This window comes from Manacus candei, unplaced genomic scaffold (assembly GCF_025592945.1).
Source record: "Manacus candei isolate 608988 ecotype Guabito, Panama unplaced genomic scaffold, ASM2559294v1 h1tg000060l, whole genome shotgun sequence".
Taxonomy (NCBI): domain Eukaryota; kingdom Metazoa; phylum Chordata; class Aves; order Passeriformes; family Pipridae; genus Manacus; species Manacus candei.
Window position 1 is genome coordinate 4,139,983 of NW_026138108.1, and position 27,472 is coordinate 4,167,454.

Below are 27,472 nucleotides of genomic sequence, written 5' to 3' on the forward strand. Positions count from 1 at the left end.
CCCAGCGTGTGCCTGGACTCACACATTTGAATCACATAAAGGAAAGGGAGGACCCACAGAGCAGGGAAACTTTGACATTGCACAAGGCATCCATTGAGAAATAGCAAAGATTCAGGGTGGACTGTTTCTCCAGTGAAAACACCACCACCACCACCAAACCCACCTCTTGAGGTGGATAGAGTTTACATAAATTGCTTGCTGCCTATTAAAATAAAATCAAAGGATATTCAGAATGTCTGCAATATATGTCGTTAGGCAGTTATAATACCCTGACACCCTGACCTGTTTCTTACAGTCAGGGCCTCTAATTGCAATGAATAATCAATATTTCCTGAGCCTAGTGAATGGGATGAGATAATTGTGCAGAAAGCTTGCATTAAGTACATTTGAAAGAGTAAAATGTTCTGCTGCTAGTGTTGTGTTCTGAGGTCTGCCACTGACCGCAGGCACCACACTTGAACCAGAATTTTCAAATCTGCATATCTGAAGAGAAGCAGAGATTGTCATATTTGGGCATGTAATTAAGCAGCCTAGTTTCCCCAAAAACCTTTTAAAGCGTGTCAAGTGGGAACCTGAACACTGAGATCTCTTAATCACATTAGAAGCATTAACTGCTGCAATGCCACTTGGAATCAGAATTGGTGAAAAATAGTGACGGTTTGTTCAGAGCTCCTTCTTTGAAAGAGAATCACTCAGCTTGCATTTTTCAACCTGATAGTTTGAGGTCTGGCCTGCTGATGAGAGAGCATCTCTAAAACCACGTAGGGTTTTGTAAATGTTCAGCATTAGGATGCTGAACAGCTGCTTCTATTATAAGGGCACTGGTAAGTGAAGTTTCTTCTGCCTCCCTGACTGAATGCAGACATTTCTCGTTAGAGACCCAAATCCATAAGCTGCTGGTCAATCTTAGCCTTCACGACAGTTTCTTCTGAAAAAAAGTATCTGTCTGGTTGGGAGCTCTGGTCTCTCAGTGGGAATTTAGCAAGCTATTTCCATCTGTTGCTGCAGGCTGTGTTTCAGAGTATGGGTTCATTTGTGACTCATGTTTCTTTTCTCTCCTTCTTTCCCTCCCCCTTTCTCCCTCTCATCTTCTTTCCTCTGCAGAGGGGGTAAGAATGAGCCAGAACCAGAGCAACCAATCCCTCGAAAGGTGCAGATTCGTTCTCTCCCTTCCTTGGAGGATATTGATCCAGACGTGTTAGATAGCATGCACTCGTTAGGCTGCTTCCGCGACCGAAATAAACTCTTACAGGACTTGTTGTCGGAAGAGTAAGCACTTGCTCAGTCTTCATATCAGTTGGGTGTCCAGGGACTGGGATGCTAATAAAGTGGGGGAGAGGTAGAGAGCACTGTAACTGGTGTCTCTCTCTGTGAGTGACTGGTAGCAACTTCTCACCCTCTGGCTGCTCATTTGCTAGTGAGGTGTTGGGAGCAAGCACTGAGCCTTTCTTGCTCCATGGGTCAGAAGCTCACAGCCTGACCAGCAATGAAGGCATGGTGCTGTCTTTTCCCTTGCTGCCAGGCCAGGTCAATTCATTAAAAGATGGGCTGTACAGTCCAGACGGGGAGGTATCGTTGCTGTTATGTGTGTTGGATATGCCTTTGTTGGCAGATTTTTATTTATTTGAAGCCTATGCCTAAGAGCTGGTGTATTTCCTGAGGTGTTAAGAGGGACACATAGTAGAAAGAGCATTTAGAGGCTCAGACCTGTCTTGCTGCCACTATTGGTTTGGACTTCCCGTGGACACATTACCTTGTCTGTCCTGTGCCTCTGTTCTGTGTGCATAACATAGGAATCGTATTTCCTTTCCTCACTAGCTGCTTGTTGGAGACAGCAAGGGTCTCAAAAGCTTTGTGGGTTGTGTATCTTGCTGGCAGGTACATGACTATTTCCAACTTATTTAGAATAACTGTAACTATTCATTTGATGAAAAGGGTTTATCTACGTGTTGATGTTTTTTTCTTTCCAAATGTAAAGATTCGTTTTCTTTTTTTTTTCCAGGGAAAACCAAGAAAAAATGATTTATTTTCTTCTGCTTGACCGGAAGGAGAGGTATCCTAGTCATGAAGATGAGGATCTTCCCCCTAGAAATGAAATAGGTACTACAGATATGACCTCAGTCACCAAGAACCCATATCAACTAGTTCTTCTTCACCTTTTTTTTTTAATTTTATTTTAATATAAACCCAAAGTCTAGCATCACTGTTACATCTCCACTGAAATGGTGTGAGAATCCTCAACCTAGGGAAGGCATGTCTGTTTCATGGTTGAAATCAAGGGCTTTTTTTCTCAGGACATGTCTGTCTCACAGTGCAGAAACATCCAAGTAGGTCTTGAATGAGACCCTAAAAAGTGTGCTGTGGACCCACCAGCTGTCTATATGGAAACAGATTCGGTTTAGGAGCAGTATAATCTAGTGGCAGAATTTTCTAGTTACTAATCTACGTGCAGTATTGCAGAAATGGAGCTCATGGACTTCAACCAATGAGACTGTGTAGCAGTGCATCTCTATGCAGTTACACATGTATACATACTCTCTTCTGTAAATGAATGCATACACTGTTGAAAATATGAATAATATCACTTAGCTATTTATAGTACAGAAATCAAACTCCCATGTTTTTAGACTTAGATTTTAAAAGCTTAACGTGCAGTAAGATTATACATCTCATAAAGCTCTTGTGATACCACTTTATTTCTATTTATTCATTGATATTTTAGGGTGCTGCAGATCACCAAGGACTTCACTAATCAACAGGAAAAATGCTTCCCAAGGAGCTAACTATATAAGTGACTCTTGCTGTGCAGAGTGACAGAAGTTTAATAAAGGATTAGTCACTTCTAACAATGATCTGAAATAGCATTTTTACATAGCAGTGTTGTGATTTTCAGGTATTGTATTTCAGCACTTTAAGACTAGAAGTAAAGTGCTGGGTTTTTTCCCTGGAAAGCCTGGAATCTTACAGGCCTACAGGGCAATGCTATATTGCACTGTAAATTTGTTAATGCTCCATTGAATTATTACCTTATCTGAGTTCCAGGCTCCAGGCCCTATAATTTTACAGGAGAATCTCTTCTGTAGGAGAAGAGATAAAAGTTCTTAGTTAACACAGCAATTTTTAAACTCCTACCTCGATGGAGCTACAGAGAACATGTTAGTGGGGATCCTGATGAAGATGAGTAGATGTGCCGGCTGCAGGTCCTGTGGTCAAAAGCCCCTTGCTCAGTGCAGTTTGTCATCTAACACTTTACTAATCAGCTTTTGACTCAAACAGATTATCCTGCCATGTAAGGACAGCATCATCTTGTTTTAGAAATGCTTTTGTCCTAAAAAAGAAGCAAGGTGACTCTAGAATCTTCATATCCAGCATGTAAGGGAATACGTAGCTATGCCTAAAATACATCATATATCTCTCTTCCACATGCCAAAGCATTTCCATGATTTGAACTACTATGCTCCACTCTTATGGTATTTTTGTAAAAGGAGTGAAAATGTTTCCTAAGAGGGAAACACTGCTCTGTATATATCATTGTGCCTCACCAGCACATTTGAGCTTTATTCTTTGAGTGTTTGTAGGTTGTATTTCTGCTTCCACAGGGGATTTCCACATCCTCTGTTCCCAGCAGTATCTCTGAGAACATGGGGCAAGGTTTAATTAGGAACAGTCATGTGTCTGATTAATATCTCATCATTAGCCATTAGCAATGGCCTTGCACAAAGAGAAGCAGAGAAAAAGTAACGGATTTAATAATAGCAGCTTGAAGAAATCATGTTCATGAGAGTTGTGCATTGTCTGAGGTCTTGCCAAAAAACAACAAAGCATTTGAGAGTATTTTGCTTTTTTCCTATTTCTTGGCATATTAGGTCTCAGAAAGAACAGATCCAGGTGAAAATATGGCCAGCTCAGGCTTGCCCTCTCTTCTGGTGTCCCTTTTGTCTGTTCCAGCTGTATAAAGTTTTTTCAAAGAGCCCAGGAAGGGTCACTTCAAATGTTTTTCAAGTGCAACTCCATTTTCTTTACTTGAAAACATAGGAATGCGAAAGTTCTCAGTAAAACGAATGAATGTCAACTAATGTCTCCTTGAGGAAAAGGCTTCTGTGCGGTGAAGTTTCTTAATAAACCAGAGGACAAGAGATTGGGCCAGAACAGATATATAGGATATAGGTGCCTTGTCCAAACTTAGAAGTTGAACCTTTATTTCCCACCTTCCATGAGATGGTGGATTTATAATTGGATCATTACCTATATGATTCTGTATTCTTCTGTAAAAATCCTTAGGAATGGCTTCACTTTTTTGATGTGAAATAAAAGGAAACTCTATCCTCAGTACTATCACAGATCTTGACTATGGTGTGATGTTTTTTCGCCACATGGAATATTTCCAGAGAGTCAAGAAGGGAAGGGCAAATAATGGAGGTTTCCCTATTTTTAGTTCCTGTGCTTCTGAAAAATCTACTGCTTTTGTATGGCACCACTTTAGTCATTCTGGCAGGATGGCTGTGTATTTAACTATTTCTTTAGTATCTTTAGACTTGACAGTGATGATCCCCTGTCATTTCTTAATCAGACCCTTCTAAAAAGTATATGCAATACTTGCTACTCTCAGCTATGTATAATGTAGGATTGTAGCCAATTTTAGAGGCATCAAATACCTTTATTAGAAGCTCAGTTTATGCAAGTTTCTGGATATATTTTTCATCCAACTTTTGTGAATTGCTGTTCCTGAATTTATAGATGCATTTCACCATCTGGTCTTTTTGCTTACTCTCTCTCTTTGATAGTTCAAAGTATAGATTGGAAATCAATATCTTCCAGCATCTTAAGCAGCAATGACTGATATAAAAGAAACATTTAGCTTGTTAGTGATATCCTTCTCCTCCTTAATTGTTCTGTTGATTCCCTCATGATCCCTCTGGCTAATGTCCTTCTCTTGAGCTTTCTCTCTCTGATGGCTATACAAAACACCATCATTAAAGTCTTTAGCTAATTCCTCTTCAGATTTCTTCTTCACTGTCTTTTAAAGTCCACCTTCTGTTTGGCCTGTCACTTTTGTAAGTGTCATTTGGCTGAATTTCTGTTTGCTAAAGTCTTCTGTTTTGAACATGCTTGGATCAAATTGCCTTTTAAAATACATGTTCATAATATGTTTTTCATGCTTTTTTCCATCTTTCTTGTTTAGCCTCTATTGTTAGCTAACATCGATGCAGTTTGAACTTATCCATCTCCATTCTTTCGACACTAGATGCTTTTTTCATCTTGCTTCTTCCTCCTTTCTTGTAAACTGCACTCTTTTACCTTCCTTTCTACTATCTGATATCCCGCTGCAAAACATATCAATTTTGTGATATATATACTCTCCACATGTGTGTTACTCAGCTCTAATCACACTTACAATACCAGCAGTGTTCTGTGGCATGAATTCTTTCTTATACTTTCTTATGCTTTCAACTTACTTAAAGAAGGAAGAGTTTGAAAGATGAACCTTGCCCCAGCTTTCTTTTGACCACTTACACATATGCAGCTGAAGTCACACATGCTTTATTTGATTTATTTCTCTTTGCTTTTCTGTCAACTTTATACCCTCTTTATTTTTCCTATCTAGAATTCATTGCCCCTACCGTTTTCTACTATCTCTTTATTACTGGGCCTAGTTTTAAATTGAGTGATATACAACTGTACTTTTTTCCTTATTATTTTTTAACAGGAACATTATTACTGCTAATACAAAGAATACTTGGTTTATACAGTTGTTATCACTAACTAATGGGGTCAGTTGTTATCACTGACCCATTTGCATTTGAGCCATCTTTGCTTATGCTCATTGTTTCAAGAAAAAGCTCTACCTTAAAGAGATCTTGTTCTAAAAAATATGACATGAGAAAAAGAAAGAAGAAACAAGCAGATGGGGGAGGTGTGAGGAGAGCAGGGTAGTAAGGACTAGGCAGTAGAGGTAGAAGTGTCAAATATGATATTTCTGGTTTTGCAAAGGAATCTTGACAGAAGAAGCAGCCTTAAGGGCTGGGCACTGTGAGCTTCTTTCTAACAGCAGGAGTGAAGGATGCCTTCTTTTACAAGTGGTCACTCTCCACTAAAATTAAAAATGTGTCTATAAGCAGAGGCAGGGAACTGAAATAGCCCAACCAAAAGAAAGAAAATCCTTCTGTATTTTTTTCTGCCTTGCTCCTTTTTACTCTTTTGATGCCATGAGAGGTGTTAGTAATAAAACATCTCAGCAGGTCTGCATTTGGTTCCCTGCTTCACCATGGAGGTGTGTATTGTTTGGCAAGTCACCTTCTGCAATGCATTTTGATGTCTAAAGGCTCTTTTCAGAACAATTTAAGTGCTCCTCAGAACCTCAGTAAATGTTTGTCAAAATCTTTAGGAATGAATCTTTCATTCTTATACTTCAGTTTTCACGGCACAGAGCTAAACTAGCACTTTGATATCTCATAGAATTGTTACACAATAAAAGGTGTAAAGCATTTTGGTTACTATAGTAGTAAAAGCTGTATGATGAGCTCTGAGAGAAATTTTAGTGGTTCTCATTGAAGATTCATTCATCTCAGGTAGACAAGCATGTTTAATTTGCAATGCTGAAGAAGGAAAAATATATATCACTGGGAAAAACCTGAAATCTAATCTTAAAGATGCAAAAAAACGATATGTTTCCAGAGCAGAATGCAATTCTGAGTTCAGAACGTACCCATGTCCTTGTGTCACATTTAATCTAGCTAGCAGGAACATTGAAGGCAAGGTCTAGCAACCTGAGTGCATACACAAGATCCTTAGATGGCTTATGCTGTGGCTAGCAGCCTGTGCTGTAGTCCATGCTGTTGTATCTTCTTGTCATTACTGTTTCAGCTTTGTAAGCTAATTTCTGCAAGCTACAGTATAGTTGTACCTTTATGTTACAGTGCTCATAGGTTCAGGGCAGGGGCAGTGCTCCTCCTCTGTGTAGATAGAGTGCAACTTATGTCTTAATGCTTGCAAGTTTGGAAGAAGGGAGAGACTGCAAATGTTCATCTCCCTCATAAAGATATCTGTCACTGTAGAGGAGGTGCAAGAGTGAAATTGTTGAGAGAAGATTTAACCAACCCGTGTGAGGTAAATCACAGCTAAATTCGGCTGACAGCGTTTTCTTTTCATAAAGATCCCCCCCGGAAGCGTGTGGACTCCCCAATGCTGAACAGGCATGGGAAGCGGCGGCCGGAAAGGAAGTCGATGGAGGTTCTCAGCGTGACAGATGGCGGCTCCCCAGTCCCTGCTCGCAGAGCTATTGAAATGGCACAACATGGACAGAGGTGGGTCTCTGCTTTACCCAGGAGTCCTGCCTGTCTGGGTTTGCTGCCCCCCTTCATGTTGTACATACAAAGAAGCTGTGGAGCTTTCCTGTTCGCACCAGCACTCGTTACAACTTCCAAGCACATTTGCAACATGGTCTGGCAGCCAGCTGCGCTTGTGCACACAGGGCCAGGAGTCCTGCCAGGGGCCCGAGGGTTCTGTTTGCTTGCTGCTCTTCCTCAGGAAACCATGTCCTCTGGGCAGGATTCATCTCACCTCTTTTTAGTTGTGGAGAACATAGGCATTCAGTCTAAGCTTGTGATACAGGCTGACTAGGCAGTGGGGGCAGATGAGGGCTTTGGAAGGTCTCAGATACGTATGTCCTGTCAAACAGGATAAATTATTCTCTGCTTGTTCTTCTCTGTCTCCATAGCCTACAACAGGAATCTAGGTAACTATCTTGGATTAGGTTCCTAGCTTTTGGACACCTGAAGTTAAATGAGATGAACCCCACCCTCCATGTCATCAGAACAGCTTGAATCTAAAAAACCTTGTCCAGACATCTGCAAATGCCTCTGAAATGTGCTGTCAGAGCCAGTGTGCATCTGACCCACATAAATTACCACATGCCTGTAAAGTGATGGAATATATATAATTTTACCTCTTTTCTATCAAAGAAAGTGTCAGTCTTACGGGGAAACAGCAGATGGAAATGGTGTCTCCTTAAAGCAAGTTCTGAGAGAGTAAGTGAACTGTAGAAATTCACTTACGTGAGCCATGGACCTTGCTTCCCCAGTCCCTATGACTAGCCTAAGGGAAGTACATGCATTTGTTTTCACATGAATCAATCAATATAAAAGAACACTTTACATATATGTATGATGATGCTGATGCTGTAACTTCTGTTTCAGCTTTGATATGCCTTTTTTTTTTCATTCATCTCTTAAGATCTGCTCAAAAAGAACCTGTTGTGCCCAGAAGCTCCCTTTGCTGACTGAGAACTGGGTGAAGAACATGAAGTAATTTCATAGATACTGCAGAGGCCCCTAGAATTGCTGAAAAGTTTTGCTGGCAAATGTTACAGTTCTATCTACAGTGACAAAAAAGTGGTGATTTCCGGAATCTGCTAGGACTTATTTCAGACTGAATATGTGGCCTTGAGATACACTGCCCTAAAGATTTTTTGTTGTAGTGTAGGTTGGAAAGCTGTCTTGAATATGTGATTTTCTTTGGAATGAGGTCTGAGGTAAGGAAGTGTTCAGGACAGGGTGTGCTCTGTGTTCCTCATAGGCCTCAAAGTAGTAAGCGTGAACACAACACTGTCTCCTTATTCAACCTGCCGTTTTTAATCTGGTACCTGGTAGATGCATGGGTTGGGAAGCTCCCAGAGCCAGACAGAGGCAAATTACTTTTCCCCACCCCAAGGCTGCCTGTGAGTTGCAGTATTCTGCATCTGTTTACAGGAGGTGTCCAACAGGATGGAACAAACAGGAGGTGTTAGATTTATCACAAAGTTTTCTGAGAGCTGAAACCTTTTCTTTCAGCTCTCAGCTTTGACTTTGGATTCAAAAGCCTGAAGAGGCAAAGCTGTGTTTTGCTGTCCAAAGTATTTCTTTTGCTTTTATATGTCTCTCTCAATTCTTCACATGAGGAAACAATTGAAGTCAAAAGGTCTGGGTTGAGTTCAGAGCAGAGATATCCAGGCTACATATCAATAAAAAAGGGCTGTGGCTTAAGGAGGAAGCAAAACCTGCCAGGCACAAAAGAGATACGGGACAATGCATGCCACAACTCAGGAATGGACATAAAGGTGTGATTAAGGGTGGAAAAAGGGATGTAATAACACCATGACGGATGATGATGGCCATGGTAGTGCTTGTTTTTGAAGGGGTTAAAGGGAAGATGTTATTTTACACCACGTGTGAGCTTCCATAATTCATACCATCCACATGCGCAGATGACAACAGCACATTTTGTGTTGCTGGCAGCACAGTCTTTTATAACATGAACTGGCTTCATTAATGAACACCACTGCATGGGGATTGTCTCGGGACGATGCATTGCTGATGGGGCACCATCTGTCAGAACAGTCAGTAATAAAATGACAAGTGCCTTCCACCAAGAAAGGGGATTTTTAATGACTAGTCTCATATTATATTCCATGAAGTGACCCACTGACAGTGGATTTTACAGCAGTAGGGTTTAGATCCCAGAGGGGGATGCTTTTTTAAGATGATTTGGTCTCAAGAGATGACTATTCAGTGCTTTTATCCTACAGTACTAGGAAGGTGGACCATGGAAACAGGTTTCTTATTAAGACACAGATGATTTTTGTAAACATCCAGAGACAAAGAACCATCGCTTCTTTCTTGAGCTGGCAAAGATACACCTCTAACCAGGGGTCAAAACACACCCAAGTGTCTTGTGATTTATTCCTACTGTCCTCTTCCACAGTAGTAAACAGATGTTTGTTTGCATAGAGAGGATTTCTGTTATAACCTCTGTTTTACATGCCTGTGTGATGAACTGTGCTTTTGGTAACCATGTGGGGGCCCTACAAGGGTCTGGTCTTGGCTTGTTTAGGGCATATCTTTCCACTGAAATTTGAAACTTGGCAGCCTTCAACTCTACAGGCTGAGAAAGCATTAAGTGAAAAACATAGTCCTTCAGTGACTTAGTTTTGAATAGCAGATGAGTGGAACTCAGCACAAAGGATACTTGTTGAGCTTATGGGCTCCCTGAAATGCTTGTGCTGACCTCTTCAAGTGTTTTCCATTGGATCTATCTATATGACAAAGTTAGTATGCACAAACTCTAGCCACCCTAAAACTGGTGACTAAGTTTTGTTAGTTCTTGGATTTCCCTGCTAGTTGTCGACTAAATGGCTTCGTAATTATATCTTAATTACTTCTGCTGTTCTGGTGTCCCCACCTCTCAGACTATCTGGTATTTCATTGAAATGTCAAAAGAAAAGAGGTGGTTTCTGAGCTTAGTTTAGCACCAGCTACTTTGTCCCTTGTGCTAAAATCACACAGACTAAGAAGAATTCCATAGGAGCTAGAATCTGTTGGGGATATGCCAGAAATTTTCAGCAGCTTTGCTGTGAGAGTCCAAAAACCATTCTAAAATGGGCTTCGTTAACTATTCATTTTCTTCTAGTTATTTAAGTGGAGAGCTTGCATGAAAGATCGGCTAACATTAGGAAGCAGTGTCCTGTGAAACAGTGAAGCATATTACCAGTGAAACATATTACAGAGAGCTGCCCTTTTGTTAAAGCATAGGGAATTTTGCTTCTAAACTGCAGGGATTCAGACCCAGTATGAAAAAGAAGGGCATTTCTCTATACACTGAGTATAGGGAAGAGAGTTGGGAGTTAAGTGGTAATGGACCCTACAAATTAGAATGCAAAATGGATTACCATTCCTCTAAGAGGCTCTATGGCCTGATTTTAACCTTTTCCCAGATTGTGCTTAGTTTTGAGGTCTCCTAGAAAAGTTTTGAGTAATGAATGCTTTACAATTTATGCCTTCAGGCATGTTCTGTTTTCCCTGGACAGTGTGACAAAGTAGATGGTACCTGGGTTTTAAACTGGATAAAGGAGAGCAAGGTTTACAAGTGTGCATTGGGGAAGTCATCTCAGACCTTGGAAGTCAGGGGAAGATAATGAACTTCAGCACTGTGTAGGTGTGAGCCGTAGCTGTAAAGTAAAAGGAAAAATTTTTCAGAGCATTGCTTAAAAGGGGGAGGATGGGTTGGGGGGCTGGGTGTCCAGCATTGCTTCAGGTGACTCTCTTTTATAAAAATGTCCACAGTAGTAACTCTGTTTTCTCGCTTTGTTCCTGCCATAGTAAAACAATGTTCAGTAAAAGCCTGGATATCTCTGAAGCCAATCCCAAATTCAACAAAGAAGAAAGGTATAAACACTGACAATATGTTCCTCTCCTCTACCTCACTGCTGAGACCTTAAAGATGCAGTACTTACCTTCTCCGTGTGGGGACAGAGCTGTTCTATTCTCTCTTTAGAGAGAAGCAAAAAGGGTGGTTTTTTACAGCCCCACACCACATATGTTTTTGTGTAGTACCATTCCTCTGAGGCTATCCCCAATGCAGCCTGGGACTGTATCAATGATTTCCCCACAAAAATTTCATCCTACTGCTATTTCTGGTTCAGTTCTGCTGTGAGTGAGGATAACCAGGGTAGAAGATGTATTTGCTAAGACGTCCTTGGGAAGGATTGGAATATAAAACACTAGGAAAGCCCAGAGTGCTCCACTCCCAGCATTAGAAACAGCAGCACAACTGAGTCAGTGACAGCAATGGTAGGAAACTGGAAATTCAGTCTGACAGAGCAAAATATAGAGTACCTATAGGTAGGAGACAAACTCCTTAAGACTACCCAGAGGACACAAGAGGAAAATATGATTGAAGAGAAGTCTTTTTGGAGGATGATTCTAATCTAACAGTTCAAGTGACAGATGGTGAAGAATAGGAAAAAGGGTTGCTCCTGACTGTGAATAGAGGCACAAAGGAAGACGGACAGGCCACCAGATTTAGGGAGTTTAAGTAGACTTATGTGGGTCCATTAACACAAAAAAAAGCTTAGACTTTTGGGAAGGTTTTTAGTGGACATATTATTTCTAAAATTTTGGTCTCGGAGGAAGAGAATTTTTCTCTGTGTTGAAAGCTGGCATTCCAATGGATAACTCCACATCAAAATGTAATCCTTATACATTTTGGACAAATACTTAGCTTACCCAAAGGTTAGGAGTGTGGCATATGATTAAAAAAGGGAGAAGCAATGGCTTCCTTAAAGGAACCTATGACCTTGGCAAACCATTCTTCTTTCTGTTTCCCTTTTTCATAAAAATCTTTCTGTTTAAAGATAAGTGTGGCCTTTAAGCCCCAGGAGACTTGCAGGATGTGTGAGGGACAGCCCCTGTTTTGGCCTTTTGCAGGCTGAGACAGTCTTTTGTAGGCAGTGTTTCAAGTCCTGAACCTGCCATAGTGTAGAACATCACGCATCTGCAGGAGAGACTGTGCCTCATGTAGTGTGTAAAGCACCCTCTTTAAGATGCCAAAATACTAACAAGCATTAGACCTGAACTATTAGCAACCTCTTAGTTCCACAGTCATGAGGAACTAGTGGTTATACAGCCTTTAGTGCCTGGGCTTTCCTGGACTGTTAGCATAGACATGGAAATTCCTGTTCCTTTCTGATTCCCCCTATATGTAAGTTCTGTTCATGAACATGTAGAACTTCTTGCCTTAAAACTTAGTCCAAATAGGAGCCTTTTCACAGTAATTGGAAGTCAGGTCCAGTAAGAGAAATGCAGAAATTTTGTCTGTTACAAGAGAGGGGTCTTTCAGCAGATGTTCCTACCACCATTCCTTGTCCCTCTGTCCATCTCTGGCAGCTGCTACAACTGTGTTAGGAGCAGAGGAAATGACCCTTCAGTAATTTCAGAGGGAATTTGTTAAATCCACACAGGCATTTCATGCTCCCTCTCAAAGGTGCTATTTTTCAGACAACAGGAGAAGGTTAGAGCACTGCACGAGGATCACCCAAGGTCCTGCTCATTCAAGGACCAGGCTGTTTTTTTGAGGATCATATTCACTGTGATCTTACCTCCCTCCCACTTCTAAGAGTTAGAATGAAGGACCTCAGCGGTGGGAAGAACCTGGATTCTAGATGTGCGCGTGAAAAGAAGGGATAGGCAGTGAAGTGAACCCCAGCAAAATGGGGTCAGATAATCAGGGTGGCCATTAAATTTTTGTCCAGTGCTTAATTATCCAATTTTATGATATCTTTTTTAAAGGAATACTGCATCTTTAAGGGTCCCTTCCCTCTAGATGCACATGGTTGTCTTAGTAGCTGAGGCCACTGTCCCTTTCTTTTTCTTTTTCTTTCTGACTTTCTTTCACCCCCTCTTTCAGTGCTTCTCTTCTTCTGTATCTGGGTTGCTGCAGCTCCGTAGTTCACTTGCTTCAATATTATAGGGAATGCACATGTCTGCGCTTCTGGGTCTATTGTGTCCTGGGATTGTTCATTTCTTTTAAACCTCATTTCCCTTTTTCTTTACCCTATTGTCAATTTGCTTTCCATTCTCTTTGTTAACTTCTTCAGTGCTTTCCCAGTTGGGAAAATGACTCAAAAGAAACATTATTGAACCTTCCTGCACCCATTCTATTTACATTTTATTATTCTGCATGTATGAATATGGGTGTATTTTCTGTATAAATATACACACAGGTTCCAGTATACAATGGGTGTCAATTTGCTCTTCTCAGTTACATCACTGTAGATAGATTTGTACAGGTACAATTGAGGACAGCATTTGTCCCTAAATATGTGCATATTTGTATATATATGAATTATATCTTACCCAAATTTGCACTCCAGACTGAAATATAAATGGAGTGTCACTCAGACACATGAAAAAGAACTTACTGTAATGCTTCTTTCCACTTCTCTATCAATGCATAGCACTACAGCTTTTTTGTCCTATTCTAACTACGTTTACATTTTAACTGTTCTCAAAACTGCCTTGGTTGCCCAGCCAAGCACTTGCAATGTTGATGTAACTGGAGGCATGGCTAGTTGCACTGAGCAGTAAACTGTGAAATCTACTGGGCATATATTAAATTTGGCATTTCTGTTGGAGACTGTCTTGTGGAGAATGGATTTTTCTCACCCAGCCAGAGGTAGCTCTGGCAGCTTGGGAGCCTGTTATTGAAAATGGAGAGAATGAGAGAGAGAAAATGACAGAGAGGAAAAAAAGCATTGCATCCAACTTGAAAATAATTTGGCTTAATAACACCAAACTGTTTTTTTATTTCTAATCTAATCTTTGTTAATGTGAAAAGGTGGTGACGCTTTCCTGAGACTGCTATCTGCACCCCTGAAAACTTAATAACCTGACTATTCTTTTCCATTTTGAATGTGTTGGTGATTAGTTAAAAATTAAGAATACTGAAGTTTTCAATTGTCACTAGCCTTCTAAGTCAACATGCCAGAGATTCAGTCTGCTTTTAGAACTGCTTTTTCAGACTCTTTTCAGCACAGCATTGATTTATTCTCCATTCACATTTGAAAGATTTCCTTTGCAACCTATAAGACCCAGAGACTGAATTTATTTTAAATGAAAAATGAGATCCTGGAGCACAAGATGGCATCCACAGAGATAAGTGCTGGGTTGCTGAGCTGGTATGTTCTAGCTGATGTGAATTCCTGACTGTAAGACCATCATGACTAATAAGGCAGTATCAAAGCAGATTCACAGCTTGAGCTACAATCTTGTACCCTGGGCTCCCAGGCTGGCTCAGAAATGCATGCTTTAATAACCAATACGTTTCACAGTTCATTCATGGCAAAAAAAGTACTTCTTACCAGGCCAGCTTGGGGGACAGAGGGACACTGCACTGAGCAAACTGGGGACAAAAAACCCCAATTTTCTTGATAACAGTGTGATGTAACTGTGCCTTTTGTAAGAGGCAGAAAAGAAATGCAGCATGAAGTATGAACCCATTGCTCTGCTGACTACTTTAATTGGGATTTGGCTGGGAATTTTTTTTTACAGCCTTAGTATGTCCCTCTCCATATTCTCCAGTGCCAAAGGTCTGCAATATTGTGAGTGGGATAAAAGTTACTTTCTGGTAAATGAAACTGTCCCCCTAGTGTTCCTGGTCTCTGAAGACATAGGCACCGGTGGCAATAATTATGACCGTTCAGTTCTCCGAACAGTATTTCACTCTGCTTTTCCTACTCTTCTCTCCACCTGCCTCCACACCCTTCTCTCTTTCTTTCTCTCTCTCCCTCTCTCTTCATTTTTCCTTTCCGAGGATGGCGAGTGCTGATCCGTTGGGGTAAGCTCTAGTTTTGGATTATTCCTGTTGCGGGACCTGTTGTATCTTGTAGAGGAACTTTTCATTTGCAATTTACAAATACAATACAGGCTCATACTCTTCGGTGAATGAGGCTTTACAGCAGGGAGAGAGAGAGAGAGAGATGTGGGAAGAAGCATTTTTGGTGCTTTTGTGTGTGTTTGTGAACTTTCATGTTGGACTCAGACTCCATATAATTTGCTTTTTAGGATTCTTTTTTGTTCTCTTATTTGTCCCTCTGTTTCAACATCTGTGGGCACAGAAAACTATCCTCAGACACTGTGCAGGTACCAGGACACCTTCTTAGAATGAAACCCCCTTCTCCATTTAGCACTTTTGTATCTGTTTGGTATCCTCCAGTTAATTTTAATCCTAATTTATCCATTTTTCTTCTCTTTTTCTTTCCTCTTTTTTTTTTTTAAATTAAACTGAATCCCATCCATGTTATTAAAAAAATGCTGGGTATTCCCTCTCTTTTTAGAATGTTTTCTTAAGAGGTGAACAGATGGCCATAGAGACAGCTATATCTTCAAAGCTCTTTATTTTCAATAAAGACAATATAGGTACAACTAAGAATGCAATCACACTTCAAATTAAAGTTCCATTTGTAAATACTTAGGAGAAGGAGAATATTATATTAATAAATGGTTTAATAAAACCATTGTAATATCATTACAGACTATAGCGAAAGCTTCTTGAGAAAGCTAATTAGCACTAGTAACATTTACTTCTCATGTTTGTAGTGTGCTTTACTATTTATTAATTCTTTCTAAACCATTTATAAATGGAACTCTAGTATAACTGGCCAATTAAGGAGGGTGGTGCTGTTCAGCATCACCCTCTGTATGCACTGAAAGGACAAAGTGTGTGTTACCAACACCTGCGCTCCTTTCTCTGTACTCTTTGTAAGGCTTCATCTTACAAGCAGTCATTACCATGAGCAGACCTTCTGACTTAAGCATAAGTATTCCAAGTAAGAGCTGTTACAGTATTATGTGCACATTTGAGATTGTAACGCAGTGAAACAACAAAGGTATTCTATTCATATTCCCTAAATCAGGGAGTAAGGAAGCACAGTTTGTATCTTTTAGACTCCCAAGAGTAATAGTGGTGAAATTTAACACACTTATTGCATATTAATTCAGGTCAATTTCAGGGGTCTCATACCCTGAAATTCAGTTTAGTTTTTTGGGGGTTTGAGTAAGCAAGGAAAGAGGAGTATCAAATTCCACCCAGTTTATGCTTGAAGCAAATAAGAGGATGGCTGGATATTTTTTGAAATGAGTTTCAAAACTACACATGGAAACTAATTCAAAATTTCTAAGGCATTTCACCCAGGGACACAATTCTGATGCATTACTGCATGCTGCATGCATGCCACTGGCTCCCCTTCTTGGAAGCATGGCTCCAGCTTGACCAGCTAAGAGGCTGTATCCAGCATCCTGGTAAAACTGTGTTATGAAAGCAAGTTCTGCTGGGACTGCAACAAGGCACCAAACTCCCCTTTGATTGCAAGAAAAAGTTCTGTGAAATGGTTATCGAAGAAGAAACAAATGCCGAATCCGACCTAAATGTGGCTGCAAAACCTTTATGCTCTGCTGGTGTGTACGAGCAGATGCACCATCTAAAGCACTTGAAAACTAATCTGAGAGAAGGGCTATGTAGAGATGCTCTGTGCATGTGCTATATGTGTAGTACGGTTACCAGGTCAGCTGCAGTTATTCTGTCTTGTGTTTTTCTCCGTCTACACCTCAGCAGTGTCAGGCTTCAGCCCTCTTACTGCTCTCAAGAAATTCTGCAGTTCTCTGAAACCAGCTGGAAACTGGATTCCAGCCCCTCAGTTTCGCCAGTAAGAGAACACTGATCTGACATGAATTGGGTCTAGCACAGCTTCCTCTTTGACAGCAGCTGGCTAAAATGAGTAAAAAAATGCTTTAAAATGAAGGACCTTTTAACTTCGATGCTTTGAAGTATCAAATAGATTGAATAAGGTATAAAATTGTCACAGCTACAAACTACAGCTCACGTATGCACATTTTGTTTCAGTCCTTTGCCTCTCTCTTTCATAGCTCAGACATCTCCAGATTATTGTCAGTCTGCGGAATGAGAGGAATAGCCTGCAATGGTCTCAGTGTCCACCTTATGTTTATAGTGCCCTCTGCATCTTCCCCCTCCTAAACCTTGGGTCTAGCTCCCTTATGGTTTTTCTTTAATTCCTCCCTCCAGGCTTGGAAAAACAACTGTGTCACTTGCTCCCAGGGAAGGGACCAAAGAGTCTCTCCTCGAGTCTCTAAATGTGGCAGTTGTGTTTGAAGGAATGCTCTTTGTCTGAGCAACTGCACTGATTCTTCTGCTTGTATTTTCAACAATGTTTTGATGACTTCCATTGAGTTAGTGTGCAGGCATACGGCAATGCAAAACACAGAGCAAAATGAGTCATACAAAATGTTCATAGTTTCTGAGATGGTTGCATTTAGTATTAAGTTATTGGAATAATTATAAATTTAATAATTCCAGTAACATTTAATGCCTCTAAAGACTCTTAGGATGTTATTCACTAACAGATACTTCCCACTGAATGAATTTAGTTCATAGCCGTGGAGATAAGGTAATGTCATATTTTTTTCCTCTTTCTACACATAAGACATAAGAGTCTGCCATACTAATGTGCTGCTGGTAGGGCCTCAAACTTTCATTTTCTTGTGAGAGGGATAAAAATTTAAATTCTCTGTTCTTTTGCTACAGCATTTCAGCATAATGCAACAGTTTCATTACTTTCTTTTGGCCCTATCCCAGTTCTGTCCACCTGACTCTGAGATACAGGAGCAGTGCATGTGGTTGTTTTTTTTACAAACTGAATTATAGCATTGTTCAGCCAAGGTAATCTTGATGAGAGGGACAAATCTGTTATTTTTGCCTGTTAGCATTTTTGTACTGGAGTATAGAACCACACAGTAGGCCAGGGTACTGAGTTCTTATAGTCAGCTTGGAAACTATGTCCCATTTATAAAGGTGCATTATGTTAAATTGAAAACGATGCAAGGAAGATCTCCTCAGTCTGGGTGTCATATCCCATAGCAACACGTTCTGGTAAGAGAGGAAAAGTTTTGAAAATGTAGAGCTCTTTTCACCTCAACATTTAAAATTAACAGAGGTTTCTTTAAAATCTTTTGACTGCTCCTATATGCAATTTCCAGTGTGGACAAACTGAAACTTGCTATAGGGCCTACTTTATTTCTTACTTATTTTGCATGTAAATCAGCAGCAGAAATAAAGCAGGCGTATGGATACTGAATGCATTTCCAAGAGGATTTCATACTAACTCTCTCTTATGTCCCCTGCCTCAGGCTCCTAGGCTGGATGAAAACACAGTACACAACAACAATTTTTCAAATATTGCTAAGAAACTGAGAATTGGGAGGTGGGGCCTGCCATATTTTGCCCTCCATGTGTGTGATCATTTTTGTAAAAAAAAAATAGGAGATAATAGGGTTGGGAAGGGAGAATTCAGGACTGTTGGAAACACCTGATTGCAAAAAGGAAATAGCAGATTGGAACTTTTAATCGAGTATCCCGGAATTCAGGTGAGTGTCAGAGAGGACTTTCCCACCATAATTAAGAGTTGGTGGGAACACCTCCTTTAACTCTTAAGTTGGTGTTTAACTGATTTCTGGGCACCTGAATGCCTTCCACATTTGTCCAAGATAACCTATAGGATCCTCTTGTAATTTATGGTTTGGAAGAAGCTTTTCCTGATGATTCATGCAAGGAAGATTTTTAACTAATTTACTCCCCATCTGCACAACACATCTGTGGTGCAGTCAGCTACTTCAGTTAGGGGAAAGGCACATAAAGTAACCTTTCAAAAGTGGAGCAGACGGTTCTTCCCCTAAAATTACTTTGCATAAACCTTTATGAGCACCCCAGATCATGATGGTGAAAATTTAGGTTTAATCAAGTACAAGAGAATGCCAAGAGTGAGCTTCTAGTTTCTTACTGTTGCACCGTGATGGGCAGAGTGCAACAGGGTACAAAGAGAAACTTAAGTGGGGAGTTCCTCCGTAGAATGAGTGCCTGAGATTTTCATGGTGCCAATGTAGATTTAATCTGGCCGAGACTGGGGTTCTGCATTTCACCTACTTACTGTGATGAACAAACTGCAATGAGGTACAAAGAAAACCATCAGTGAGTAGTTTCTGCAGATGATACAAATAGAGAAAACAGAACATGCCATTGTGTTCAGTTGTAGCTTATTCTTTCTTTGGAAATACTTCCTCTTTTGCCGTTCACAGATTTTTTTAAGAATTCTGCTCAAATATTTTTAGCAATATATGTCGGGAGACCATTTGAGAAACCGATGTTTTTGTTTTATTCTACAGCAGAGGAGAGTAAACTGACATAGTTTATGATCTAAATTTCTTTTATGTATAAGCCGACATCAGCTATCTGACCTATATAAATTTTTAATATATACATGTGTACACACACAGACACATATGTATACACATATACCCATGCACTCCATTTTCCAAGCATATACAGGAATTTCACCTTTTCATGTTTGCTACCTGAAGGCAAGTAGTTGCTTTCATGACTCTTACTATACGTGAAACATTGTTAGTTTTGCTGTATTGACATATTGTTGCATGGTGGTTGTTGAACAACTAGGTTCTTAGCCAAGTCCTTTCCTATAAGATGTTTCAGTCTTCAACTTTGTGTTTAAAAAGGATAGAAAGCAGCCGCCTCTGGGGCTCACTCATGTACAGTCACACACAGGGTGTGGGGTTTTTTTGCTGGGCAGCCCTCCTCCTAGAAACTTCCGCTGAAATGTTTGTGCAATTTGGCCTGTCTGCTCTTTCACCATGTTTAGCATAGCACATTTGCACATTTTATTGTCAGTAGCTGACATTTTTCATCGGTGGCCTTTGCTGGAGAGCATAAGAGCATTACAGTATAGGTGACCTTGTCAGCAAATAGGGCAGTTTACTGTTCCTTGACTGGCCTCTTTTTGAGGGCACTTGAGCTGTTATCTTGATATTAGTAAAGTCATCAACAAAAGCAGAACTGATTATCCATTGAGAAGGCCTGGCTTGTTTAATGCAGCAGCAAGAAATCTTGCTGGAGAGCAAAAATGTGAAAACCATCAGTGAGAAGCTGGAAAGGGTTAAGCCAATGTGATCTTTGATTTCAGTGGGAAGTCATCACATAAAAAATGATTGTTATCTGAAATAATCCCCTTCCTTTGTGTCTTGTGAACACGGTGCTTTTCCATGTTGCTCGTGACAGAGAAAGTCTCATTCTGTGATCACTGGGTCTGTGCAAAACAGAATTCTCAGCACCAATATGAATGTCTTCACCATCCTTTTGAATTCAGCAGTTCAACTTGCACAGGTCAGATGTAGTAGCTTCCATGCGCTTGATGTCCAAAATGAAATTAGCAATTGCCTTAATCAAAAGGGATTAATAGTATTCTCCCTGAGCAACAACATTTCTTTGATTTTGGGGGGGGACAACTGAAAAATGTGACAGTAGTGAAAGGAAGGAAAAGGAAAGAGTCGTGTGCTTTTCCAGTGACAGCCTCCCTCCTCCTCCTCACTTCATGCCTGTGCCTGTGGTGGCTGGTGATCAGGGTTATTACTTGTCCAAGTTTTCTGAGAGATGTTTTCCTTATTGTGTCCATTCAGGTCTCGGTCAATCAGCGGAGCATCATCTGGGCTCTCCACCAGTCCTCTCAGCAGTCCAAGGGTAAGTGGTGCTGCTTCAAGATCTGTTGGTCCAATTCACTCACACATGCTTGATGCTTTCTGCATCTGTTGCTCCAGAGCTGTGGCTCTTAGCTGGGATGTTTTGTTTTTCCTTGGCAGCTTATAAATTTTCATGGATGGTGAGGGAAATGTTATTTACAAATGCAAGCAGAGAATTCCTCATACATGTTCCCTGCACTGTTAGCAGGGATCTCACTGTGCCCTTGCCCTTTTTCAGTCTCATAAGGACACAGAATACCATTGCTATGACTAAACACTGCCATATCCAGCTGAGGTCTGCATACAGTGTGGCTTCAGACCGAGTAATCAGGAATCATTTCACAGCTGTCTTCAATTAGGTCTCAGTAGAGCACCAAACCATGCTGGTTGTCTTCTATATGCCTCAGAATAGCTTGTATTAGAAAGTCAGAGAAAATAAATTATATAAATTTGAGGGCTAGCAAATTCAAAAGGAAAGTAAGAAGTTGACTGACTAGGATGAGTAAAGAACGTTCAAACCCCTATAAATAAGGTACCTTCACATGCCCTTTTTAATCATACGGTCAACTAAATACTGGTACTTACTGATACTTAGCTAGTACAACACACGCCTCACAGCACGTGTGTTGCAAAGTTTACAGTTTCTAAGTGCAATGACAGGGGCCTCCATCTTCTTGTTAACTTCTTTAGGGATTAAAGTGAGTATCTCTAGTGCCTGACAACGTCTTTAAGACTGCAGTGCTTACAAAAGTCTAGACCTCATCAAGGAGTCTGTAGGGCTGTGGCAATCCATGTTGCCTGATTGTCTGGCCCAGAGTCTTTGGAGGGTTTCTACATACTTTTCATGACTTCATGAGAAGATGCTATCCGCAATTGGAAATGGATATATTCCATGTGTTAGAGTACAGATACACCTATGGATCTACTCTTAGTTATAGGAAGATAACATCAGTATTCCAGGTATTTGAAATTATAATTCCCCAGGAAGATTCTGTGTAATTCTTATGAATGAAGACACACTGTCAGGTGTAAGTTTATAGACTAGTAAAGCTTCCAACACCTTGCTTGATTGAACTGTTTTCTGAAAGATATTCTAGGTTCCTGTCAATTGTTATCCTGTTTTGCAACTGGCATAAATGTATTTGTGGTCTCCTCTGTACCTTTGAAGTGCTAGGAACCAGTGAAGATCCATTTCTTTCTTTCTGCACTGGGGCTCCTGGTTGTCAGTGGAAGCAAGCAGAGGTCTGAGGACTTTTATGCCACTGCAAAATGTCCTGAAAAAGAGCACAGAAACAGTTTTGTGCACAAAATAAGCATCTAGTGCAGCAAACCTAAATCCTGATGTCATCAGTTGATCTCTTGGGTTCAATTACTGACATCTCATTAGGACAACATCAAAGAATAGGGTTGACAAGATCTGTTCCATAGTTGCTGTATCTTACCATTATCACTTAATAGGCAGTTGATTAAGTAGTCTTCAAAGGGATTTAGCAACCAAATGTCATTTTCAGCAGATCATAATGATATATTAAGGCAGGTAAAATTTGAGGCTTAAAAGGAAATAATGGAATAAAAATAATATTTTTTTAAAAGTCCTTGCCTATGCATCTAATAGCACCTTAGATTATTGAAAGAGAACATACTTTAAAAAGCAAATACATATTTCATTTTATGCAGTGCTTAGGTTCAGTTCTATGAGGAATTGAATTCAACAGCAACTAAAAGTTCTCATATTTCACAAGATCTTGTTAATGGTGTTCCCCATGGCACCAGCTGAAATAGAGACGTAATCTTGTTCTTCATTTCATTATTAAGAATGTGGTAATTAAGGGTGCCTCTTCAGATTCCTAATGGCTCAAGTGGGAGTTGAATTTGACTTTTGTTTCTTTCATATTTGTTTCTCAAACCATCACACACATAAGATACAAAAATTGCAAGGAGACATTTGCAATCAACAGTCTTTGACTTTTATCCATTGGTGTCATTTGCAAATGTTTAATATTCAGGTGCTGGTAGTGACTTCCACAGATTAACCACTTTCCTCATCTTTTCCCCATCGTTTCCCATCAGCAGTCAGAATTTACCAACACAGCAGATTTTAGTTTAGCTTTACAATCCTAATAATAATACAAATGTTTTGATGTAGTGATTTTTTTTTTAATTTTGGTGGCCTAACTCTTAAGTTCTCTGAAGTAATTACAAAGCTTTAATGCAAACAATTTCAGGAATGAAGCTTTAAATAAATTTCTGCAATTTTTAAAGTATGGCAACATTTTGCTAATTCATCAAACCCAGGAAGTAAACTCCCTAGTAAGTGTGCTTACATGGGACTGAAATTTGAGGCATGGTTACATGTACATACATGTACATGTTATGTCTGGACAGTGCTTGATTGCAGCTTTTAGGTGTTAAGAATGGATAATAATAATGGTGATATATAATTTTTCATAGGTAATAATTTATAGAAATCATAATCTAAGTGTAGACCAAAGCTAAATATCTCGAATAGCGATTTCTGTTTTTACAATTTTTCCAGTACTTGTAATCTAAGGTGTTAACAGCAATGTTTTGTAAGGACATTTGTTTTATTTTAAATGTGATTTTTAGCTTGTTAATATCCCTTTAAAAGGCTTCTACCCTTCCAAGTCTGTCTATTGCTGTTTGCTGTCAAAGTATGAATGGTTTCTCAAAATGCCTCTTAATTTGTGTAAATATTCTTGTTTCGGAAAAAAAAAATCATAATCTCATTTTGATAACTCTGTGATGGATTATGAACTTTCCTTGTCTTTTTCTTTTTAAACTGTGTCTTACAAAACAATAGCTCACCTCACCCTCTTCTTAGACTTGAGACTTAATGGCAAATATTGCTGAGACTTTATGACAGAAATTCCAATTATCAGGCTGTCCTTCGATGCGATGAGGGATGTTGCAGGAGAAGCATAAAGTCTGATGGAAAATATCATCTCTTCCCAGATAAATAAATTTGCTAGGCCTCACTGACGTTTTTGCTGTAGCAGTTTACAAATCAAACACCAATCTGAGTTCATAATTTTTCTCGTGGTGTTTCATGCTCTGAAGCCTCCAAGTGAATGCTGGAGAAATTTAACCTTCCAGGTCAGGAGAGGAGAGTGGGTGCCCAGGTGGCATTACTCTCCCTTTTCCTCCTCTTTCTGCAATGGGTGGCTGCAACTCGGGTGTGCATTAGCCAGTCAGGGGTAAAGAGGAAGGAAAGAGGTTCTGACTGGTGTGTGCAGTAACTCTGTGTATCACCTGCCACTCCCTATGTATCACACACCTGTTCTGAGTTTCATCTCTCTACTGGGTTTGCACATGGGCACATGGAGCTGAAAGAGGTGGTCCCATTCTTGGCACATCTCAGTTTGTCTGTGGCTTGAGTGGTTCTTCTTCCCCTTCCTCACCTCCCTACAGCATCGTGCTTTTCACACTGCAGGGCAATCAGAACAATCCCAGAGAGATGGCATTTCTCTCTTCTTTTTTCTTAGTTACTTTCTTTTTTTATTTTTTAATTTATTTTATTTTACTGTTCCTTTGTTGTACTTTTCTTTCTGTTGTTTTCCTTTGCTGACACGTGGTTGGTTAATATGATGAAGCCTGTTATGACACTGTTGTTCTTGCTGCTGCCGCTGCTGCTGTTGTTGATTATGCTGTGTTCCCAGCTAACTGCATGTCTTTTTTTTGTTTTTTGTTTGTTTGTTTGTTTTTCGTTTCTTTGCAAAATCCCTCCCCCCACTACCCCTTCACCTCCATCTCCTGTGTCTCCTTGTGACATGGTGCATCTTTGTGACTCGGATGGATTTTATTCTGACTTTCCGTTCTCTGCTCGCCCGCTCTATGCGTATTTCACTGTTTTTGATGTGCATGGACACTCTGCGTCTGTCTCGTAGCCTATCAGAAAGTTCTTCATCCCCCCTCAGACCTCCGACCTCCCTTTCTCTCCCCGACCCCAAGTCTCCTTGGACCCTGATGCTTGTAGGAACGCCTCCAGGCCTGGACATGTACTCCAACCAAAGCCAGCACTTCAGCCCAACCCAAAGACGCAGACTTTGCCATCCAAGAGCAAATTGGCTGAAAAACCACTCCAGTCTACTAAATCCAACCCACTCCCTACCAGCAATGCCAGCGCCCCCTCTTCCCAGAACAACCCTGTGCAGAATGCTCAGGGCCGCTCGCCTGCTGCCGGCTTTAACCCACAGCTGGCTGTTCCTAAAGTACAGACCAACCCTATGTCTCCTGTTAGATTGCTCCCTTCTAGTACTGACCCAAGCACCAAATCTATCCCCATCATACAGGTCACCCCTCACCCCTCTCCAAGGGGAAGTCCCCTCCCTACCCCCAAGGGGACACCTGTTCATACGCCAAAGGAGAGCCCAGCAGGCACACCCAACCCAACACCACCATCCAGCCCCAGCATTGGAGGAATGCCATGGAGGACACGACTCAACTCCATCAAGAATAGTTTCCTGGGGTCTCCTCGCTTCCATCGTCGGAAATTACAAGGTGAGTATCCACCCAAACATACAGGTGGTTCTGATTTGGGCAGCTGTTCGTCAGGAAGTTGATACCTGTCCGGCTCTACAAATTCCATCTACCAAGGACTGAGTATTGATATGAAAGTGAGAGTGATAGCATCAGCCAAGCCCTAATCCCCATGTGAGCAGGCTCTGTCATGCCATTGCACCTGCTCCAAGAGCATCTCCTGAGCCCTCTTCATACTCCATGCATAGAGCTCGTACTATCTCTGTTGTGGCTCTTAGACCACAAGAATAATTTATCTTCACATTCTTCACTTGTTTTGTAAGTGAACTTAGAGCTCTGCCATTTCCCCTGTGGCTGTGCTCTGCTGCCTCTCCACAGCCACAGGCTGAGCCTTCTGCTGAAAAAAAGACAGCCAGTGGCAGTAGGCTAAAATTGTCCTTCTGAAGCAAAGCTTTTTTGATCTTGGTTAATGCTTCTTTTACTGCCTTTGGTAATTGATGTAAAAATCTCTCTAATACAATCAGTGTCTTCATATCTGCTGGCCTGCTTCAGTTTTCAAAGTCTCTAGAGTGTTGAGATGTGCAAAATTTCCTTCCTCAAGTTCCAGGTGGCTTTCTCTATTCAGGCAAAGAGCACCCGAAGCCACATGCATTATCCTTGGACGTCAGCAGCAGCTATCCCAACACTATGTGGTTTTGCAGGGTACTGGGATGTGATCCCATCGTAAAGGAAGCTCACAGCCATGAAATAGTTAGCTGTGATGGTCAGTGAGATTGTCTCTGAGATGGTCAGAGAACTGCAGAGAATTGCAGCAGTGTGTTTGGGTCTGAAGCCAGTGCGAGATTGCATAATGATTTAAGGAAGGGTGAAGTGAGCCTTGAAATGCAGCACTTGATTAGATGCAGTGATCTAGAGACATATGACCAGTGTTCAGATGTCAGAACCAGTCTGCAGAGGCAGTGGGCAAATGCAAGAGGGTGCAATGCCAGCATTGTTTCATTGGTATACAAGCAGAAAATGAAAGGTGTACTGAATCATCAATTTCTTTTCTCCTTCCCTCTCTTCGTCTGTATGTGCATGGGCAGTACCTACACCAGAGGAGATGTCTAATTTAACCCCAGAATCATCCCCAGAGTAAGTAATTTGCCAGTACACTACCTTTTTTTTTCTACCACGTACCAATGTCATTTCCTTGTCTCAGTGTCATAGGCTGACATATTTCTGTACTAGATCAGTATCTGTAACCTGTTCTCCTGTGGGTGGGGTAGAGATGTTAAATGATTCTTCTGATAAGGACCCTGGATAAAATCTATACTTCAGAAATGGCACTGGGAGTCAACAGGTGATGAAACAGTCTCCCAATAACCACCTCATTTTCTCACGGCTTGCTGAATTTGCTGGGTTTGTAACATGTTCCTTCTCTTTTTTTTCATCTGCTTGTCAAATAGATCACTCTTCAGGTGTGGAGAGGCTAATCTGTGGCTTATACTGGCACTAACTATGCACTAAATAGTCTTCCTTTTAGTACAGGAGAGTGCATCCTCAGGATAACATGCAGAAGCCTCTGCTAAGATAATTCAGAGGAATCTTTGGCTGTGATAAACACAGTGTTAATTCTAGGCAGCAGCACTGGGACATGGAGAAGCTATTTCGTATTCACCAGACTCATTCCTGAAAGTCAACGTACATTTCAGCCGTTTCACTGCACAAATGTGCGTCACTGCATGGCAGGTTTGGAAGTCCCTGCCAGAGTGCTGCTCCAAACACTTCCTAATATGCAACAGATGCCAAATTATTCCTTTTTATTTTCACAGCTTGTGTTTGTGCACCCAATGCCCATAGACTTACCCTGCCAACCAAGGCAATTTGGCCTCTTGTTAAGATGCTTGTATGAAATATTCATGAGTCTTGGATGAAAATTTTGGGCACAAAGTTTTGTAATTGGTGACTGTGGTATTGTCTTAACAACTTTCCCCGGACTTGGTATTTATCTGGTGTAAAATGTGCACTCTATGTGCAGTACTGCATAATGGAGAAAGATAAAGACTTAAGAAGAGGGAGAAATA

General features: G+C 40.7%; 1 protein-coding gene across 16 annotated transcripts in view; it reads left to right on the forward strand.

Annotated features, from left to right (window-relative positions):
- BRSK2 (BR serine/threonine kinase 2) overlaps nucleotides 1-27,472 on the forward strand; it is a 316,315-nt gene that overhangs the window by 258,971 nt on the left and 29,872 nt on the right. For 9 of the 16 annotated variants that reach the window (XM_051804062.1, XM_051804054.1, XM_051804059.1 and 6 more), the window contains exons 10-17: nucleotides 1,105-1,269; nucleotides 2,003-2,100; nucleotides 7,154-7,304; nucleotides 11,133-11,198; nucleotides 15,124-15,147; nucleotides 20,850-20,910; nucleotides 25,220-25,427; nucleotides 26,492-26,540. In XM_051804062.1, the coding sequence (XP_051660022.1) occupies nucleotides 1,105-1,269; nucleotides 2,003-2,100; nucleotides 7,154-7,304; nucleotides 11,133-11,198; nucleotides 15,124-15,147; nucleotides 20,850-20,910; nucleotides 25,220-25,427; nucleotides 26,492-26,540 (822 nt within the window). Of the gene's footprint in view, nucleotides 1-1,104; nucleotides 1,270-2,002; nucleotides 2,101-7,153; nucleotides 7,305-11,132; nucleotides 11,199-15,123; nucleotides 15,148-20,849; nucleotides 20,911-24,814; nucleotides 25,428-26,491; nucleotides 26,541-27,472 lie in introns of all 16 variants that reach the window. The other 7 variants (XM_051804064.1, XM_051804060.1, XM_051804066.1 and 4 more) reach the window with 3 other exon arrangements.